Raw genomic sequence first — 19,835 nt, 5'->3', positions numbered from 1 at the left:
ATTTTCAAAAACATCTTTTACAAAAAATAAAGCAAAATTTGATAGAGACAATAAAAGGAATTGGAGGTACCAAACTTAATCGGTGTCCAACCCATGGGTCCGCCCACCCGTTCAAGTGGCTGGTACCCCCTAGAACCAAAGCCTTTGCCAAAGGATAACCAAAATCACACAATCCGGATAGATCTCTCCAGAGGTTGGTAAACCGCTAACTAAAAGAGGATGACACTACCTCACCCCTGATCAAATCTTCCCAATATAATAGAGCTCACCCCAAAAGACAGCCACTATGGGTCACCCACCGAGGTAGGATGCCCAGAAAATCAAAGCCTGGATCTCCCGGGACCACCCACTAGTCGATCCGGGAGAGCTAAACGTATATGGTCCCTAGGAGTAACGCACCGACTTGTACCCTGACTCATGCTCATAGACACCAAGGGTTGTAACAAGATTGGTACAAGGAATGAGGAGCGGTGACAAGATTGGTATGAGGAACAAGGGGTTGTGACAAGATTGATATCAAGAGCAGGTCTCGAAGCAAAGCTCTAACCTATCTTGTTGGTAGCAAGTACCCAAGGGGTCAACCACTCACCACTTGACACGGGTTCCGTCCACCCAACCGTGGATGCCACACAACCTTTGACGTTCACCCTCTTGACACACCACTTCCTTAGGAGAAAGTTGATGTACTCAACTAGCCAGGTGATGGCTTGGAAGCCCTATAAAAGGGGAAGAAGAAGAAGGGAAAAGACAAGTTTTGATCCACGGCAGAAAAACAAAGGCACATATCAAAAGAGAAGGTTGCACTTGAGGCAGTCTAGTGCCTTGAATGGTCATCAGGTCTGGAAAGGTTGTGGACCAACAGGAACATTTTTCAAAATTTTGGACTCTTAAGGAGCTCATCTCATTGCAGATTGCACTATGAAACTAATTTAATTTACATTAAATTGATCAAATTTTCATTAACATAAGCACGTTTACAACTAATATACATATATAGTTACAGGATAAGATTCCCCATCTTCGTTCAAATGAGGATACACATCTCAGATTACAGCCCAACGGCTACATTATTTGGCTCATTAATCATTTTTAAACACTTGAGGAAAAGAATACATTAGTTTACTACCAATACAGAGACTATATATATATATATATATATGTAGCCGAAATGCTTCCTCAAGCTCGAGGTTGAAGAGATTTTAGAGTTTTTTCTTTTTCTGGCCAAGCTTGGAGAAAAACTCAGCCAGAAATTCGAAGAAAGCAGCCAGATAGCACATGAGCAATGCCAATGCGAGGAGTGTCCAGTCCAGGATGCTTCTCTTTGGAATGTGGCCTCTGTCTGAGATGAGCAATGCCCTGTAAACAGCTTCAGACAATGCGTAGGATGTGACAGGATCAGATTCATCGGCTAGAAATCCATACTCTGTGAGGCACACAATGTCGTACACTCCAGTGGTCTCTGATATCCCAAGAAATTCACAGAGTGTGAGCCTGATTTTGATCCTCTCCTCCGTGGATAACAGGTCCCCGTGTGTCATGATCAAGATAGGATTCTCATCTGCACCCACAGTTGATAATGTGAATTGGGTTTTAAGATATAGTTTGGTTCAGAATCAGACTGCATATTGGGTACAATGGGCTTCATGCAAAGGGCAAAGCAGTAGAATTTTTACTTGGTTCAATGTTAATTATGGCCCAAAACTACTGAAAATTTCAGTACAATAAAGAGGATTTGATTCAACCGAAAAATCTTCGATGAAGCTTGTTGTTTCTAAACGTTAAATCTTTATTATTAAGGTTAATTAAGCTTTAAGCATTACAATCAGATCTCAGATAGGTAAGTGAGAGTCATGAGAAGTAGGGTCCCCGTCCTCCTACCTGTGGAAAGCTACGGCGGTGGATGAGTGTGTAAGGCTGGAGATGGTTACCCCGTTACAAGCCGAGTGAAGGCCCCAAGATGGTGCCTTTTGTGGATGGGTCAAAGCTAATTTTCAGAAGAGATGGCCAAGTCCTTGATCCTAACAGCCCGTTTGGCAAACCTAAAACTCCCCTTACTGACTTCGAATTCTCCTTACTCATGGGCATGTCCCCAAGCATATAATTTAGAAAATGTACAAGAAGAACGGAATCATGACTGTGTGGCATGTGATCCGTAATGTTATAGGGTGTAGTACAAGCACCAAGAGTTGATGGATGGTCAAGTGGGACAAGAAAGAAAACAATCCCACGGTCCCATGATCACAAGGCCTTTTGGGGCCTACAGTGATTTGAAATGAACGGCATCCAGCAGCCCTTGGAACCATCTGCTCCTCGGTGATAATGATCTAACGTTTAAATGTACCAAATTCAAGTGGAAACAAACTAGCACGAATATGTGTTTGATGGAATCTCCTAAGAAATAGAGATAACGAGGACAAACTTACTGCACTTCTTCAAGGCTGGACAGCGGAACAGCTCTCTTGTGGCCTCTAATGGCTTCCAATCACCCTTTTTCAAAGACTTAAAGATCTCTGCAATGTTGACAACAACCATGGCACAGTTCACTTTCCTCGGCGTGAACTTTGAAGACGATCCCGGAACCTCTGATAATTCTTCTTCAGACATCAGATTGTCCCCTGTTCTCAAGCAGAGCTGGTTATGGTGGACTCCGTTAGTCATCCACTCAGACACTTCTTCAATAGACTCGCCCATCAAATCATAATCCAAACCCCTTGAATCATACACGCAGAACCCACTTTGCATTGACCTCAAAACATTGTGCTCTTCCATGAACTTTGTGGTGCATTTGGCAGAGTTCTCTGCAAATAAAAAACAAACCCCACTTAGATTTTGAAATCATCATAATGTATACCATAACCAATTGACTTACCAGATGAAGTTGTTGCAAAGGGGATGAGTCCAGAGCGGCCTAAAACACTGTACATAAGGTTGACAAGCGAGCTCTTGCCGGAACCAGAGAAACCCACCAAGAGAATTGTGATAACAGGCGGAATATCCATATCTTCCCTCTTCATCCCACCAGTGGGCACCCAGAAATCACCAGAGCGATACGAAACAAGCTTCTGTCTAAGCTCACTGAGCCCTTCCCTGGCCATTAAGGCCAACCTCTCCAACTCCCTAAGTAATTTGAGTGTGGGTGTGAGGGTTGAGACGTTGGGGAGCTCAACCTTGAACTTTGCAGCTTCACCAAACGTCACGGCTGATCTCCACCAACAGTATACCAGCATCAACGACTCATAGTCATCCTCATAGGTGGAAGAGAACTGGCTTTTCATCCCTTCTTACTTGTTCGCACTGTTGCATAGAATTATGTCCTCAAGGGAACGGTAGGCGATGGAAATAAAAGGGTTGGAAACACCGGCGATAAACTTGCCGTGCTCTTGGAGAAGAAGCCTGCTAGCACTTTCCTATGCTCCTGTACTTTCTCCTCCCTTTTATTTTTGTGGAAATACCCTTTAAAAAGAGAGAGAGAGAAAAAATAAACTTTTTTTAATACCAAATAACTAGTTGGAGGTATTCACATTCTGGTAACTGCATGCTGCCATGGTGTGAAAGCTTATCATGATTGTAAAATCCTCCACTGGTGCTAAGAGACCTTCTGCAGTTAGAAAGGTAGAGACCAGTACATAGGAAAGAAATTGAGGGAAAGTGAAAGAAAATAAATTCTCTTCTTGTATTTTCATTATGGTTTCTTTCTATCTACGTTTTCACTTTTCCCTCCAAATTTTCTTGATAATTCAGATAAACATTTTAGATTTTTTTTAAAAACTTTTTTTCTTCAAATGCTACTCACAAAACATTACTAACTAATAGATTAGGGATATTATAAAAGGGTATTTTAAAAAAATAATAATAATTATAAGAAAATGAAAAAGCATAGGAGAAAAAGAAAGATCCAGGAACTTTCCTCCCTGGTAGACAGCATGGGGCCATGGGCAAGAACAGTACGCTCTCATCTTTTTCTTTTTCCCCTCTAAACTTGTCAGCGGGTGGAAATACAGAGGCTTGGAGACGAAGACTTCCTTAATGCCCACACTGCTTTTACAGGTGTCACTCCATGGCACCAACAGGATGTTGATTGAAGGATGGACGGAAGGGAAAATTGAGTCAATGGACAGAGCAAAACGATCAGCTTCTTTTTCTTTCAGCTGTGTCTCGTTATGACTTTTGAGTAATCTAATTGAAATTTGCCATGCAGCTCTGTCTTTTCTGAGGAGGTTAAAAGAAATTAATAAATAAAATTATTAATTTATATTATTTTTGTGATTTTATTTTTTATTTTATTTTATTTATTCATATAAATTCATTATTTTAAGACAATAATTTATTATTTTTTTAAAAATTTATCTATCTATATATTTAAACTTAAAAGTAGATAAATTTTTAATAATAATAATAAAAAAAATTACCATTTTATTTATTAATAAATTAATAATTTTAAAATAATAAAATTATATGAATAAATAAGAAAATAAAAAATAAAATCATTAAAAATATATAAAAATATGAAACTAATTATATTTGACAAATACGAAACACCCGATGCGAATCTATGGAACTCCTGTGAAGAAACGACTTTTTGACATACATAAATAAAAAATAAACAAAATATAAAAATAATTAGAAAAAAAAAAAAAACCAAAACAAAATAAGAAAAAAACTTCCCTTTGAAGGAAGCAGGAGAAACACCACCGATGGCAAATGGAAAGATGAAGTTGACACGGATGGCAAATGGAATGATGCAGTTGACACCGAAGCCAAATGGAAATCCCACTGATGCTTCCATGCTTGGGCTTTGATTTTTAATTATTTTATAAAATATATTTGATTAATTAATTTAATAAATTAATATATATGTTATTAAAATAACTTAATATTATAATTCAAAATTAAAATAAATAACTTTTCTAAATCTTAATTATCATTTGTTTTTTCTTTATAATCTCATCCCTCAATATTGATAAAAATAATATATTGATTTGCTAATTAAAAGAAAAATTAGGCAAATTTTATCAAATAACTTTTACACCTGAAAATAAAATTTAAACATAATTTAACTTATAATCATATTTTATCAACCATCACCTTTATTTAGATATTTTAATAAATTTTAAAAATTAAAAAAAAAAAAAAAAAAACCATCACCTATATTTAATGAGCTAATGTTTAAAGTGGTCATTTCGAGTTATTACAAGAGCGATTTCATTTTATTTATTTATTTATTTTTAAATTGAAATTGGATTTATCAAAATATAATTTCAGATTTTTTTGAATTGAAATCACATTTGTTGTATGTTTCATTTTTGAACTTTTACATTTGTAGATTCATTGTTTTATATATTTTTTTTTATCTTATCTTATTTATTTACATAACTTCGTTATTTTAAGATAATAATTTATTATTATTTTAAAACATTTATCCATCCATATATTTAAACTTAAAAAGTAGATAAATTTTTAACAATAATAATAATAATAATTTATTATTTTATTTATCAATAAATTGATAATTTTAAAATAATAAAGTTATATGAATAAATAAAACAATAAAAAATAATATAAAAGTGTGAAGCTAAATGTGTAAAAAGTTCAAAAATGAAACTATATTTGGCTAAAACGGCTTTTTAGCATTTGTAAAATGCAGTTTCAATATATATATATATTAAATTAAAATGAAGTGACTTCTCCATGATAACAAAATGACTACCTTAAACATGAATTTGTCGTAATCCTAGAATTGAACTTTCTTTTTTTACTATTTTGGCGCAAAACTCAATAATTAAACTTTCTTTTTTTACTATTTTGGCCTAAAACTCAATAATTACATAATTGTTATTAAGTTTACTTGTGACATCCTACGTCGGATAGGAGGGAAATTTTCTGACACTGTATAAGTATGAACTCCTTTTAATCATGCAGCCGTGAGGGCCTCTTTGAGTTTAAATTAGAGTCGATCCCTGACCTCGGTGTGAGAGTTTTTGACTCATAAGTTATCGGATAAAGGAGAAAATTCCTAAGTATGAACTCTTTTTAATTTATGATATTTTTTTTATTTAAGAACTTAAAAAATGATGTTAACATGTTTTTTATATTTTCAAATATTTTTAAAAAATTAATTTTATTTATGATGTTTTATTGTTTAAAATAACTCATAAAAATAAGAGAGAAAAAAATTAATTAAAACAATGTTCCAAAAAAAATCCTATTTAAAAAAAACTGTTTTCTATAGAAGAAGTATCAAACATATTAATCCGAAAATACTTTTTTGTTTTTAAGAAGAAAGAAAAGAAAACTGATTTTAAAATCAGTTTCATAGAAGCTCATAATTTCTTTTAAGAAAGATATCCAAAACACTGGATGCCAATCTATGGAACTTGTGTCTTTTGATATACATAAATAAAAATAATTCTCCCATAATAATAATAATAATAATGAAAAAAAAAAACCCCAAAACAAAATAAGAAAAAAACTTCCCTTTGAAGGAAGCAGGAGAAACATCGTTGCTGCTTCTGCTTTAGAGTTGCTCCTGCTCACTGATGCCTTTCCACAATATTGCCGTTTCACAATATGTCACTCCATGGAAAGATGCAGTTGACACCGATGGCAAATGAAAATCCATCGGATGCTTCCGTGCTTGGGCTTTGATTTTTAATTATTTTATAAAATATATTTGATTAATTAATTTAATAAATTAATATATATGTTATTAAAATAACTTAATGTTATAATTCAAAATTAAAATAAATAACTTTTCTAAATGTTAATTATCATTTGTTTTTTCTTTATAATCTCATTCCTCAATATTGATAAAAATAATATATTAATTTACTAATTAAAAGAAAAATTAGGGAAATTTTATCAAACAACTTTTACACCTGTAAATAAAATTTAAACATAATTTAACTTACAATCATATTTTATCAACCATCACCTGTATTTAGATATTTTAATAAATTAAAAAAAACAAAACAAAAATTAGAAAACTAATTATAACTCTTAAGGAATCTTTTTCAAGTGGCTACTTGAAACTTTTCCCTTTTTTCAAAGGATGAAAAATTTAAAATAAATAAACTTTTAGAAGCTTTCATTACACACAAAGCGTGCCGATACAAAGCATGCTTTCAACTTGGCGCTATGTGGAGTCTTCAATATAAAGATCGAACTCTGCGTATGCAGCCTGCTCGGTGTTATTACCCCAGAGATTAGAAAAGAGATTCAAATCGATATAAAAGATTAGAAAAGATAACAAAACAAATATATATCCATTTTAGAAAAGAGAATAAAACAAACATATATCTCTGTGCATAAAAACATATCAATTCCATCAGAAGGTAACAAAATCTTTAATGCAGCAATAATAATGCTTCGCCCACCCAGAAAACCAACACAGAACATGTATTTACTTCCTCCCCCAACTATAAAAAAAGGAAGGGAAGGGATAAAAAGAAAGAAAAAAAAAAAGAACCATAATGACCAAATGTTATATCTTTTTTTCCCCCTTATTGCGCTCTGTCTATAAACCATGGATTGAAACAGAAATAACCATAAGAAGTTGTATCCGCTATACCACGGTAGAAAGAATAAGCAACAAAAGGAAGAAGGAAAAGAGACTAGATTCATTTGCAATGGCAAAGATCCCCAAACAGTCCTCATCATCTACCATGTAACCCACTCATGATATAGCACAGCCCGACTTTTATTCAACTACTGCAAGAGAGCAAACAGACTCCAGCATCTCTCCACCCACACCACCTCAATCTTGCACCGACCAGAACCCAAAGAACCAAAGACGACAATGAGATGCCCCTCCATGACCTCAAAAATTAATTCACCACCCCAAAACCTGGACTTTGAGCTTCATTCCACTGCCATCTGAATGTCCTGCAATTTTCAAAAGCAGGTCATGAGCAATGTTACCAATCCACTACTATCACTATTTACTGCCATAACAAAACAGATGGTTGATCTCGTGCAGCAGGACTGACTTGATTAGACACAACTCTAACCCAACTATAACTGGCCTTAAGCCTAACCCTTGTTGCATTCTTACTTGCATGGCATGTATGCTCTTCAACATGATTGTCAAAAGGAATAGATACAAGTAATCACAAATACAATAGACTAAGGTGGTGTTTGTTTTTTTACTTAATTCTAAATAGAACCTTAATACTTAATAGTATTAAATATTAGGTTGTTTGTTTTTATAGTATTTTATTTCTATTAAGTATTAAAAAGTAGAAAAAACCATTGTATTATTTTTTCTATTTAGAAAAAGCCACATTTTTTGGCTTTTTCTATTTAGTAAAAAGTTTATAATAAGTCATGAAAAAGTAAAAAGCAAACAACCTAAATTCTAAAACTAATAGGTTTTCAGCAAAAAGCCAAAAAAACAAACATCACCTAAATACAACTCTAAAAAACTAAAACTCGCCCAAACCTGACAATAGTTTCAAAATGATGAATAGGTGACAACCGAGTAGATCACCATCCACTCCAATAAGGGAACCCTAATTCCAAATTGACCCATTGTCACCAGGCATTTACTAAAGATGCTGACCAGGGTCAGCCAGAATACATGTTGCTCGACAATTGTACCTCTCACCAACAAATGAAGTAGTATGAGTGCATACCTTCAACCAAAGTTGAATCCACCAGGAGGAACAGGAGGATGGTCATTGCCACCAAAATGGAATTCAGATTGGGAAGCATCACCTGGAGGCAATGGCTCCTCATCCTCCTCCAACCAGTATGTCTCAAGAATCTTCACTGCCTTCTCATATATCTCAGTGTTGTCATGGCTCTGAAGATTTTCAATCTTTTCCAACCCATCAGCGTCATCAATCGCTTGAGCAAACAGGTTCACATCAGTGTGTCCCAAGCTCTTATCAGCTTCCCCAACTTTCAGAATGTTCTCAAGGCCTTCCAAGCAGACAGTGACAATTCTTGGGTCGGGACAAATAAGAAGATCACATAATGGCTTAATACAACCCTGGCTCACCAAGAGCCTGCATGACATGGATGAAGAATCAAACCTTAAATTTAAGAGGTAAAGAAAAAGCATCACTAAAAAGATTAGACATTGAAAAATATATATACTTTATTTGATCATGGGTTCCACCAGAAGTAGCATTCGAAATGGCCCAAGCAGCCTCTTTCTTGATCTCAAATTCAGCATTTTGAAGCAGATGGATAAGGGGAGGAATGATGCCAGCCTCAATTACAGACTGCATATTTCAAAACACATTCCACTAGTATCATTCCTCTCAACAGATGCATAAAAGAATAAAACTTTAAAAGTCAAAAAAATAATAATAATAATAACAAAAAAAATTAAAATCTTCATCCAAAAAGCTCAGATGTTGAGCATCAATAGATATAACAATCAGCAAAATAAGGGCGGCAAATAAGAATCAAGAAGCCTTATATCCTTAAAATAATGAAGCACAGTTTGTTTGCCACAGATGAATCTACTGCTCACCTGTATCTGATCTTTATTTCCAGCTGTGATGTTTGAGATGGTCCAGCAAGCCTCCTTCTTGATGCTTTTCTTGTAATTATGTGACAACAGGTTCAAAAGGCAAGGAAGAGCTCCATAGTTTATAATACACTGAAAAGAGGAAAGATTGGAAGCATCAAACTTCTGTTCAGGATGCACAACTAGGGCATGTAGAAACGTAAAAAAAAATGCCGTTTCAGTAGCAATGTCCAACATTGTCAACATATTCTTCTAAGGTTTTACATATGCAGAGACAAACATATATGCATGGTGTATTTCTATACATAAGTGTGTCAGAAAGAGAGGGTGGGGGGAGAGGAAAAAGAAATGTGCAGTTCTTTGCTTTTCTTTTTCTTTTTTTGGATAGGCAAACATTATAACTAAAATAAAGGAGCTCTTTGCTTGTAATTTAAATATGAAAGCAGTAGAAGAGACTTAAATATATTTCAAAGAAGAGTTACAAGGTATCCAATACAAACCCAGACAAGAAACTGGGACATCCAGAGAAGTGAGACGCCACTGGGTAGTTTATTTTGAGTATAGTAGGGGTAACAACCTGGGAGGGTAGCCCAAACCCATCCTGATGTTTGGAATGGCTTAGACAATCATTTTCAATACTCGGGTTGGACTTAGGTTATGTTTTTTCCACCCTATCTCAATTTAAGTTGGGCTTAAGCCAAGGTTCAAACAACTTGAGCCTAACCCAAACCCGTTTTAATGTTTTTACAATATTTATAATGTGTATTATCCTATATAATAATATACATTTTTCTCTTAGATTTTTAAGAAAAAATATCAAAACATACTATATTTTATATATACATTTTTAGAAAGATATATAAGTTTATATTAACATTTTTATTGCTATTTTGAAATTTTGTCCTATTTACTATTTAAATTTTCATATAAATATATATATAAAAAAGTTTTAAAAAAAAAACATTATAGATGGATTTTGAATTATGCAACCTAACCAACCTAAGTCTAATCCAACCAACTTGAGCTTAAAGAAATGAGGTTGGGTTGAGCTTGAACTAAGTGTCTTGAGTTAGATGTCGGGTTGGTTTGAGGTTGGGCTAATTTTTCTTTAATTTGGGTGGGGTTAGGCTCGGCTTAGTTATCAGTCCAACCACCCCGCTCAAGTTGCAGCCCTAAAGTATAGTGAATGAGTGCCTTTTTGAATTTCAGAAGTTAACATGCTCATTTGTCTTTCATTCTGCATTAAAAGAAAATTGTTGCCATTCTTGGTTCTTTTTTCCATCAAGTGATTATCTTGAGGCTTTGTCTATTTTAGTTGTTATTCTTGTATTTTATTTTCTGAATGCAAATGATATGGGTGTTATATTTCCTCTTCCTATAAAGAAATACTTTGTTCAGTATTCACACTTTTTAAAAGATAAGTTTTTGCTGGACTATTGCCCCAAATTCCTTATGAGTAAGAGCATTGTATTCTAGGCAATTAAATACAACAGCAGAATATGTCGGTTAAATATAATACATCCTATTCTGCACAATTTTCATAGCCCAAGGAGGAATTATAAAGCATAAGCAAGAATAAAGAACTTAGGATAAACTCCAGAATGGTGACAACAAATGACAAGAATGATGTGCTGGGGACCCAAGCCCATTTAAGTCCTAGAATAGTATTTTTTTGTTCCCCTTCATAAGCACACAGAAAATATAAATAGGGAAAAGAAGGTGATTAAATACTAGCATAGTATGAAAGGGTACTAAATTCATATGTCAGTCACAGACCATTAAATTTGGCAAATCCAAATAAAAATCATTTCAACTAATAGCTTTCTTAGAGTCCATTTAGTAGTGGTTTTAGAAGGCACTTCTAGCATCATTGCCATGAAGATTTTCATGTATTAAATTGATGAACCAATGAATCAAGGCCGTTGTTCACACCACCAGATTGTGGTTCAACTACCACCCAAAAATAAGAAAATCCCAAGAATAAAATTGAAAAGGAAATAAATTTGTAGAACAATGAAAGTGTATAGTACCTGAGTTTGGATATCATCCCCAGTAACAATATTTCCAACTGTGCGAAGGGCAGGAATGAGGACTGAGGGAGATGGGTGACTACAAAATCATAATAATATAAAATTCAGATCTCACAGACAGCTGATGAAGAAATATCTGCACAACTAAAGGGGGGAAATAAACTTATCCACAAGAATTATAATACTCACAGTAACAGTTCAACAAGTCGGGGACAAACACCGGCTTCAATAACAGCTTGAATTTTATCATTGGTACCATCAGAAAGATATGATAGTGCCCAACATGCGTCAGTAAGGACTTCTTCATCATTTGAATGTATAAGACGTTCAAGAGCTGGGAGGGCAGGCTTTGTCTACTCAATAAAGTTGAATACATCAGAAACTTAGCAAGATCAGTCAGTTTAAAAAAACTAGCATTCAAACCCAATAGAGCATCTTAAGAGTTTAACCTGCTCAAATTGAGGCTGTGGCTTGCCCCTGCAGAAATTTGACAATGTCCATGTTGCATTTCTCAACATAGAAAGTTTTGCATGCTCATTGAATTGAGCCATCAAAGGCATCAAGGCCCCATGGCCAAGGACAAGATCTCGACATTTGGGTGAGTCACCAGCAACATTTCCTAATGCCCATACAGCCTACAGAAAAAAGGCAAAACTAAAAAGCTCAAGTTCCTCATCTCTTATAGGCAATAAACTATTTGACAACTGACTGAGCTGCAATGCAAACACATCAAGAAAACATGCGGGGATGAACCTGTGATCTGTTTTAATATATACCTGTTCACGGACATCATCATTTTGGGAACCAAGAAGCTTCACAAAAATCGGAACTGCTCCATGGTCTATTACAACCTTGGTGTTTTCTGATGTTCCAGAAGCAATGTTTGTGAGAGCCCAAGCAGCCTCAAACTAAATAAAATTCAAATCAGTAAATAACAAAACAAAAGAGGAGCATATAAATGCTTCATTTAAATGGATCTAAAAACAGGAATAAACAGCCTAGTTCAAACCTGAAGCTGTGGGAAGTCATCCCTGCCAAGGAACTCAACCAAGCGAGGAACAACACCAGATTGTATAACTTCATTGATTGGAGGACTGCGTTCTGATGAACAAAATTAGAGTGAGAAAGCAAAGCTACCAATCGCTCAAAGATAACCAAAGTTAAAAGGAGAATTATAACTTCTTGAAAGACAAATCCAACCTATTGAAAGCAGTTTTCGGAAATAAGTGGTTGCCTCGAGCTGTAAGTTGCTATCCTCTGACCAAACACCTGCAACCATCGCGGGAAGACTTTCTAACTGCAACCGGATTAACACACATAAAATACAACAAAATGAGTACCAGACCTGATGGGCAACTCAAATCCATACAATTTATTCTCAACAGAAGCCTATCCCAATTCATCAAGAAACCTAAGAAAAATAAACAAAATTCTAAATCTTTATGTTCTTTTAGTTGCAAATAGTTATATTAGGTCAGTGGATTTGTTTTCTGGGTTCTTCATGGTCCCAAATAATGAAAAATCAAACAGTCACTTGCTATTCAATTCCAATGTCCTCACAAGCCACAGCAACCAAACAGAACAAAAAGAAAATAAAAATATGGATTTGGCGCTGTTTTGGATTCGAATTAAGTCATTATAATAAAGGAATCACTTCTCTCTGGTGCCAAACACGAGAGATTCAAAATTTGTAAATTCGAGTTTAGAACTATTTCGCTAAAGCTGTAGAGCCTCTGTTCTCCTCAAAAATAAAAAATTACAGTTCAAAATTTTCAATCTCTCGTTTCCCCGACGCTTCCACCGCAACCAGAGTACACATTAGATTTAGAGAATAGTACACTACAAATCCAATGATCAACAATATCAATTTAATCAATCGGATCAGAACCCTAATTATCGTGTACGTTACCTTCCTCTCGAAGGTTGAAGCACTGACGGGAGTGGTGAACTGCTGCGCTTGAAGGCCCTCGCGCCTCTTCTTCTGCAAGCTCTCTTCTCTCTTATTCTTTCGGATCTCGACTAAGTTGTCTTCTCTCCTCCTACGGCCTTCCTCTGCATCGACGGCGACCTTGTACCGGTTCCGCCGAACCTCGGTTCTGGCGCTAGGCCTCAGAGACATGGCTGCCGATCAAGAAAAATCACCGATAGCGCCGGAGATCGATGATCGGTGATCAATGGAGGCGAGTGGAGAAGGGTTTCTGAGAGGAATGAGAGCGGAAGAGAGGGGGATTTGGATTTTGTAAGATAGGACCCGCATGGGAGAGAGAATGATTTATAGCGGTTTCGGATTCAACAACCACTAGGTGTGGAAAGAGGCTTGGTTCAGAATTTATTTTCGGAAAATGCCACTGATTTTGAATTTAGACGTGAGGGAATTACTTATTGGCTAAGCCTTGGACCGGGTTTATGGGCCTTCTATAAAGGTCCAAATTCGTCCAAATTTTCACTTGCAATGAAATAGGAGTGACTTTTTTTTTTTTTTTTAAAGTTTATTTGGTTTTAATTGTATTTATTTATTTTTAATTATTTTAGTTTTAATTGTATTTTTAATTTTTAAAATTTCTTATTTTATTGTTGATATCAACTAACAAAATATTTATTCAATTTTATTATTGAATAATTTTTCTAAAATGATTTGTATATCATATTATATAAATAAAAAATTTATAATATATTTATTTGTAAGATACTTTTATCCAATTAAATTTTTGATAATTTTATTTAATATGATCAAATAAAATAATTATAAAAGTGTATATATTTTAAAATATTTTTAAATTGATGAAGATAAAACTCATCTATAAAAATTGGGATTCTTTTTTCTATATATATATATTTTTAAATTAGTGAGTCAAAACTTACATTTTCCTATAAAAAAAAAAGGAAAATATAATAGTTTTAAAGAACATCTTAAAATTATTTTCATTGTTTTAAAAGATAATGATATAAATATAAAATATTTTTAAAATATAAAAAAATAAATTGAATGACAATTCAAATTCCTAAACAGATTTTTGTTTTATAAAAAAATCAAATTTATTTTCAAAAACACTTTTCAAATACAACCATTTTTTAAAAATATATATTCTTGAAAATAGTCTTTTAATTGAAAATTCCATTATCTTTTTTTTATAAAAAAAAATTGTTTTTAATAATTTTTTTTTAAACATATATCATGTATTAGAAATAAAAATTAATGTTTTTTAGTAGGTCAAAAGTAACAATTGAAAGTAAAGATAATATTTTAAAATGATATATATCAATTTAAAAAGCCCGTAAAACTGTTGGGTTTAGGCCCACTATCTTACGAGTTGGGCCACCAACCATGGATACTTTTGAAAATTGGGCATTGAGACATTTTCCATAAATCCAAAACCCATTGGAGTAGCCTAACCCATTTTCTTATGAGTGAAGGGGTCGTTGGAATTCGGAGGACAACGAAAGAGAGAAATGGAGTTGGAGCTGGAGATGGAGAAGAAGCTTTCTTCAGCTGCGAAGACCCTAACTCCCTCACCCATTCAAGAGTTCTCGCATCTAGCTCAGCGATGCAACGCCATCAACCTCGCCGAAGTCTTCCCCGACTTCCCAGCACCTTCCCAAGTCAAAAACGCCGCTGTTTCAGCCATTCTCTCTGACTTCAACCAGTAAAGGTTGGTGCCGTTGTCTTGTATTCAACTTCTCCTGGAACCGTGCATGTATTCGGCATAGACTCTATTTGGTTTCCGAGAATTTGAGGATAAGTAAACGTCAAAAAGTTTAATTGTTGTGCTGTCTCTTTTTCTTGGAACCCAGAGGGAGAATTTTGAGGTTTCAATTTTCGTTGTCTTTTATTTCCGTTCAGTGTTTCTCAGCAACCGAACAGAGCATTAATGTGTGCAATGTTTCTAATGTTTGAGTTTTGGAAGTTGAGTTGAGTATTTCATTTTCCCGGGACCCAAAGCCAGAATTTTGAGGTCTCAATTTTCATTTTCTTTTTGTTTTTGTCCACTTTCTCAGCAACCAAACGGAGTATTTAATGTCTTTACTCTTTCTGCTGTTTCAGTTGTGGAAGACTTCGAGAAAAAAATTGAGGCTTTGACTTTCCTTTTCTTCAATTTTCCCAAGTTCTCATCAACCAAATGTAGCATTAGGGAAAATTAGCCCAACACTGGGTGAGGAAACATACACTGTTGTCAAGATTATTGCCTTTCTTTTCTTTCTTTTTGTTCAGAAAAGCCAGTTTCTGGGAAAATTCTGTCCTATTTTGAATTGTAATAAACTTTATTAATTCTCAGGCATGTGCAAGGAATTTGTGACAACTTAGCAAGGAAAATGAAAGAAATGCATGGTTTAGATGTTGACCCTCTTACTGATATTGCTATTTGCTGTGGCCAGTCCGAAGCATTTGCAGCTGCGGTGTTTGCATGTATGCTTGTTCTTTTCCATTACCTGTTTAAAATATTGCTTTAGTGTCTTAAGTTGATATTTATTTGATATGGGTTCCATTGTTTGGTTCATATGTTTTTGTTGCTGGCTCCGTTGGAACAGTAATTGACCCGGTGATGAAGTTATACTCTTTGACCCTTCATATGAAACGTATGGAGGATGTATCACTATGGCAGGAGGAATCCCGGTATGTTTCTTCTTATCATTTACCAAGGACTTTGACTCTGTATTTTGAGTTCGTCAGCCTTGAAGTAAACCATGAGCAGGTGATGTCCCCTAGTATTTACTCTCATCGAAAAATTGATGATGAGGTATCTGTGGATCTTGACCCACCTCACTGGACATTGGGTCCTAACAAGCTTATGAAGTCTTTTACTGTCAAAACAAAAGCTATAATATTGAACAGGTTAGGAAATTCCCAATTATCATTGTATGAAGAACTATCAACTTAGCATGAAGCTTTTGACCACGATATTTTCTTGCTTATGTGCATCATCTACATGAAACCTGCACTGAATTTGGCTATTCAATGAATATATTTGTTTAGTCTCCATGACTGTTTAGTAGTACTTTGCTTATGACATTGTATTTTAGTTTTATAAGCAGTTGGATACTTGAATGAGCCAGCTGAAATTTGCTTAATTTAAAAACTCATATAGGTTTTGGTTTGTATCATTAACTATCACCGAAAACTCTATGGAATCAAGACAGCAGGTTCCTTGAATGCTAGTTAAATCATTTTGCCTCGTGGAGAACAATATTTGAATTGTTTATCAAACCATTAACGAAATAATTAAATTTTCTAATCTTATTGAAATGCACTGATACGGAATAACACAGTCCTCACAATCCAACTGGAAAAGTTTTCACCAAGGATGAGTTGGAGATCATTGCTGGAGCTTGCCTCACCAAGGATTGCCTAGCTATAACAGATGAAGTATGGTAATCATTCTGCTTGTTCTTATTGAATAGGAGCATCATTCAACAGACTAGTTAGTACATGATATCAGAGTTACCCTTGTACTCCCTTCATTCCTCTACTTTTTATTCTATAGTTTTAATATACATATAAAGTTGAACGTATTAATTTCAAACTTTAGAGCACCAATTTCATATTTCATGTTACAAACTGTAAATTATGAAATGGAATAAAGCGTTTCCCTCCTCATATCCCCAACATATTTTGGGCTGCCACATCCTAATTCTATCATCAATATTACACCCTAAACATCTTTATATGGTAGAATTTTTGCATTTTCCCCAATCAAGCCAGCTCTATCATCCCTCACTGAACAGGCTTCTTGATGAAATGGCTTTTTTTTTTTTTTTTTTGACTGAAACTGTTAATAAACAAAAAAAACTTGAATACATTAGGAAGTTGGAAAATATTTTTCCCCCAATCTTGTTTCCTAAGCCTTTGGATTTTTTTTTCCTTATTTATTCTTTTGCAGGTGTACGAGTATATAACATTTTACAAAGAAAAACATGTAACCCTCGTCTCACTTCCAGGAATGCAAAAGCGGACTATTATCACATCTTCATTGTCCAAAACTCTTGTTCTCATGTTTTGTTGAAGGAGTCTATCCTTGTACTCATTGTCTTTACCTTGGCATCAGCTAATTATTTTGCCATGTTCAGATCACACTGCTTCACTGTTGGTGTGTTGTCTATCAGGTTGGAGGGTTGGATGGGCCATTGCTTCAGCTTGCATTGCCTCGACGATTAGAAATATCCATACTAGGATTACAGATTGTGCTCCAGCACCATTTCAGGAGGCTGTTGTGACTGCTTTGAGAATTCCACCAGAGTACTTTGAATTATTGAGAAGCGTAGGATCCATGAATCAATTTTTTAAATTCCTGTTTCATCAAATTTGATTGCTTATACATCTAAATAACATGTAGCATCATCAAGAAGTTTATTCCATCAATGCTCAGGATTACGAATCCAAAAGAGATTTTATTATCAAGATGCTTGCTGGGGTTGGTTTCCGGATTCAGTTCAAACCTCAGGGTTCAGTCTTCGTATTTGCAGAGCTTCCTGAGAGTTGCCTACTTTCTGATGTAAGAGCCCTCTTCACAAGCTTGTTTGTGTAATTTATAACAGCTAACCTGCTTGTCATAAGACGTGAATTTTGGTTCGGCATGTCAGTATGATTGACTTCAACTATTATCCTTTTTGTAACGGTTTGAAACTAAGGCATAGATTCTTTTATTTGGATGTAATCCTTCTTGAGTTTGTTTGAAGATGCTCTATTTGGGGTTTGAGTTTTCCCAAATCTCATGCCATTTATTTACTTTGATGGAAGAAATGCTGAGTTCCATGCTAGTTTTTTCCCTTTTGTTTTCTCAGGTAGAATTCATCGAGGAATTGATAAAACAGGCCGGGGTGGTGGCTGTACCAGGATGTGGTTTTTTTCATGCGATGCCACCTTCAGATAAAAGACCCCCAGCTGATCTTAGCTCTCAGAAGAGATATATCAGATTTGCTTTCTGCAAGAGCGATGCTACTTTGGCTGCTGCTGCACAAAAAATTGCTGGCCTCTCGGATGCTAGAGGTCGACTCAAGCTATTTTAAGCTTACGAAAAAGGATATTTGCTTTCTGTACGTAGCTTCAAAATTGAGTTAGTATACAGGCAAACCAAGTTTAATAAAAACTTTACTCTTTAAGGTTCAGAGAAGGTATGATGAATAGGTGTAGAGAACAAAACATTTTACTTCTTGTACCACGATGATGGGTTATAGAAAGAGCATCACCATCACCACCTTCAGAGTGTTGGTATCAAAAAACTATTTTTGGTAAAAAGTTTATCAAAAACGTTTTTTACTTGAAAACCTGTTTTCCATTCTAAAACAACAAAATTTTTTTAAAAAAAAACAGTTTCTAGACAGCCATAATTCATGTAATACAACCAAAGCTACATTAAATGTCGGAGCTCTTGCTTTTTGAGGGTCTGGGTTTGGGCCCGTAAGTGGCAGCAGCCTACGAGTTATATCGTATGCGCATTGTACATATAGAGCTAGATGTGCAACAGGACAGGAGCACTAGGTGTCAGAAATCTTAGAAAGCTCGCAATGTTACTCGACTCCAGTGAATAGATGTACGTTTTTTTAGAGTAGTCCATCGTGCATTCATCTTATTGAGAAATCGATGTCTTACTCCATGACTTTGAGGGAACAAGAGAGCAATAGCTTGACAAACGCTTCGGTCCACCTCTACACTTCCCCGTGATTTGATTCATGCGTGTAAATTCATATAGTCGAGTAACATACATCTACCGTATGGTTTAAGGATGTTTCCCCACTCAGCCCATGGCTCAATGGATCTAAAGGGTATTTTAGATAGAGGGGGAAAAGTTCATATAGTTTACTAGTGGGAAAAGTGGGGATGATAACAAAGAAAGGCATAGTGACTTTTCGGTGGTGAGTGGGCAACACAAAATAGGCAATTAGTCCCAAAGCCAATCATAGTTAAATGAGCCCTAAGCCAACCCTGACCCCCAAGATCTTGTTTTGTAAAGACAAAATACTCTGGCCCATCGCCACGGCCCCCAAAACGGAGTTGAAGGATTCTCTCAATACCATCCTTGGGCCTTCGCTGGTAGGTTTCCCAATGCTTTCCACGCTCACATTAAACAACGGCTCATAATTTGCAAACACCTACTACCCGAAAATAATGATAATTAAATAATAAATTCTCTTATGTTTTAGTGTTCACCTGTAGCAAGTGTAACCAATCAAATTATGCCACATGTACATTTAGATTTTTTAATGCACTTTCAAAGATAAAGAGATTAGGAGTTTGGTAATCAGTACATTAGTTTTTTTTCTATTTTGTCCTAATGAGAAGACAAGAAAAAAGAATATATGATGGGCGTTTGAAAACTCAATTTCTTCCTACCAAA

General features: G+C 35.0%; 2 protein-coding genes and 1 pseudogene across 2 annotated transcripts; 1 reads left to right on the top strand and 2 right to left on the bottom strand.

Annotated features, from left to right (window-relative positions):
• Positions 1–933: 933 nt before the first annotated feature.
• On the bottom strand, positions 934–3,615 carry LOC117917880. The gene is made up of 3 exons (XM_034834333.1): positions 2,870–3,615; positions 2,424–2,798; positions 934–1,558 (listed from the first exon to the last, which is right to left on the bottom strand). The coding sequence occupies exons 1-3, from the start codon at positions 3,273–3,275 to the stop codon at positions 1,200–1,202; spliced, it is 1,140 nt and encodes a 379-aa protein (XP_034690224.1). The 5' UTR covers positions 3,276–3,615; the 3' UTR covers positions 934–1,199.
• Positions 3,616–7,280: 3,665 nt separating this feature from the next.
• On the bottom strand, positions 7,281–13,753 carry LOC117919143 (importin subunit alpha-like). Its single transcript, XM_034836240.1, has 11 exons — positions 13,415–13,753; positions 12,706–12,802; positions 12,515–12,606; positions 12,282–12,413; positions 11,955–12,140; positions 11,695–11,858; positions 11,506–11,584; positions 9,479–9,607; positions 9,097–9,224; positions 8,631–9,005; positions 7,281–7,881 (listed from the first exon to the last, which is right to left on the bottom strand). The coding sequence occupies exons 1-10, from the start codon at positions 13,622–13,624 to the stop codon at positions 8,633–8,635; spliced, it is 1,590 nt and encodes a 529-aa protein (XP_034692131.1). The 5' UTR covers positions 13,625–13,753; the 3' UTR covers positions 7,281–7,881; positions 8,631–8,632.
• A 1,189-nt stretch (positions 13,754–14,942) lies between these two features.
• On the top strand, positions 14,943–18,606 carry LOC117917815 (annotated as a pseudogene).
• Positions 18,607–19,835: the final 1,229 nt, after the last annotated feature.

The sequence above is a fragment of the Vitis riparia genome, chromosome 7 (genome assembly GCF_004353265.1).
Source record: "Vitis riparia cultivar Riparia Gloire de Montpellier isolate 1030 chromosome 7, EGFV_Vit.rip_1.0, whole genome shotgun sequence".
Classification (NCBI taxonomy): domain Eukaryota; kingdom Viridiplantae; phylum Streptophyta; class Magnoliopsida; order Vitales; family Vitaceae; genus Vitis; species Vitis riparia.
Note: the sequence above shows the minus strand (reverse complement) of the source record. Positions and strands in the feature narration are given on the sequence as shown.

What these genes read in the sequence shown, in the direction of transcription:
- LOC117917880 (XM_034834333.1), bottom strand. Translation starts at nt 3,275, where the DNA reads ATGAAAAGCCAGTTCTCTTCCACCTATGAGGATGACTATGAGTCGTTG. An exon ending in CTTTGCAACAACTTCATCTG is followed by an intron (nt 2,799 to 2,869) that starts GTAAGTCAATTG and finishes TTTTATTTGCAG; the next exon opens with AGAACTCTGCCAAATGCACC. An exon ending in TCCAGCCTTGAAGAAGTGCA is followed by an intron (nt 1,559 to 2,423) that starts GTAAGTTTGTCC and finishes CTGTGGGTGCAG; the next exon opens with ATGAGAATCCTATCTTGATC.
- LOC117919143 (XM_034836240.1), bottom strand. Translation starts at nt 13,624, where the DNA reads ATGTCTCTGAGGCCTAGCGCCAGAACCGAGGTTCGGCGGAACCGGTAC. An exon ending in CTTCAACCTTCGAGAGGAAG is followed by an intron (nt 12,803 to 13,414) that starts GTAACGTACACG and finishes ATCCGGTTGCAG; the next exon opens with TTAGAAAGTCTTCCCGCGAT. An exon ending in CGACTTGTTGAACTGTTACT is followed by an intron (nt 11,585 to 11,694) that starts GTGAGTATTATA and finishes ATGATTTTGTAG; the next exon opens with TCACCCATCTCCCTCAGTCC.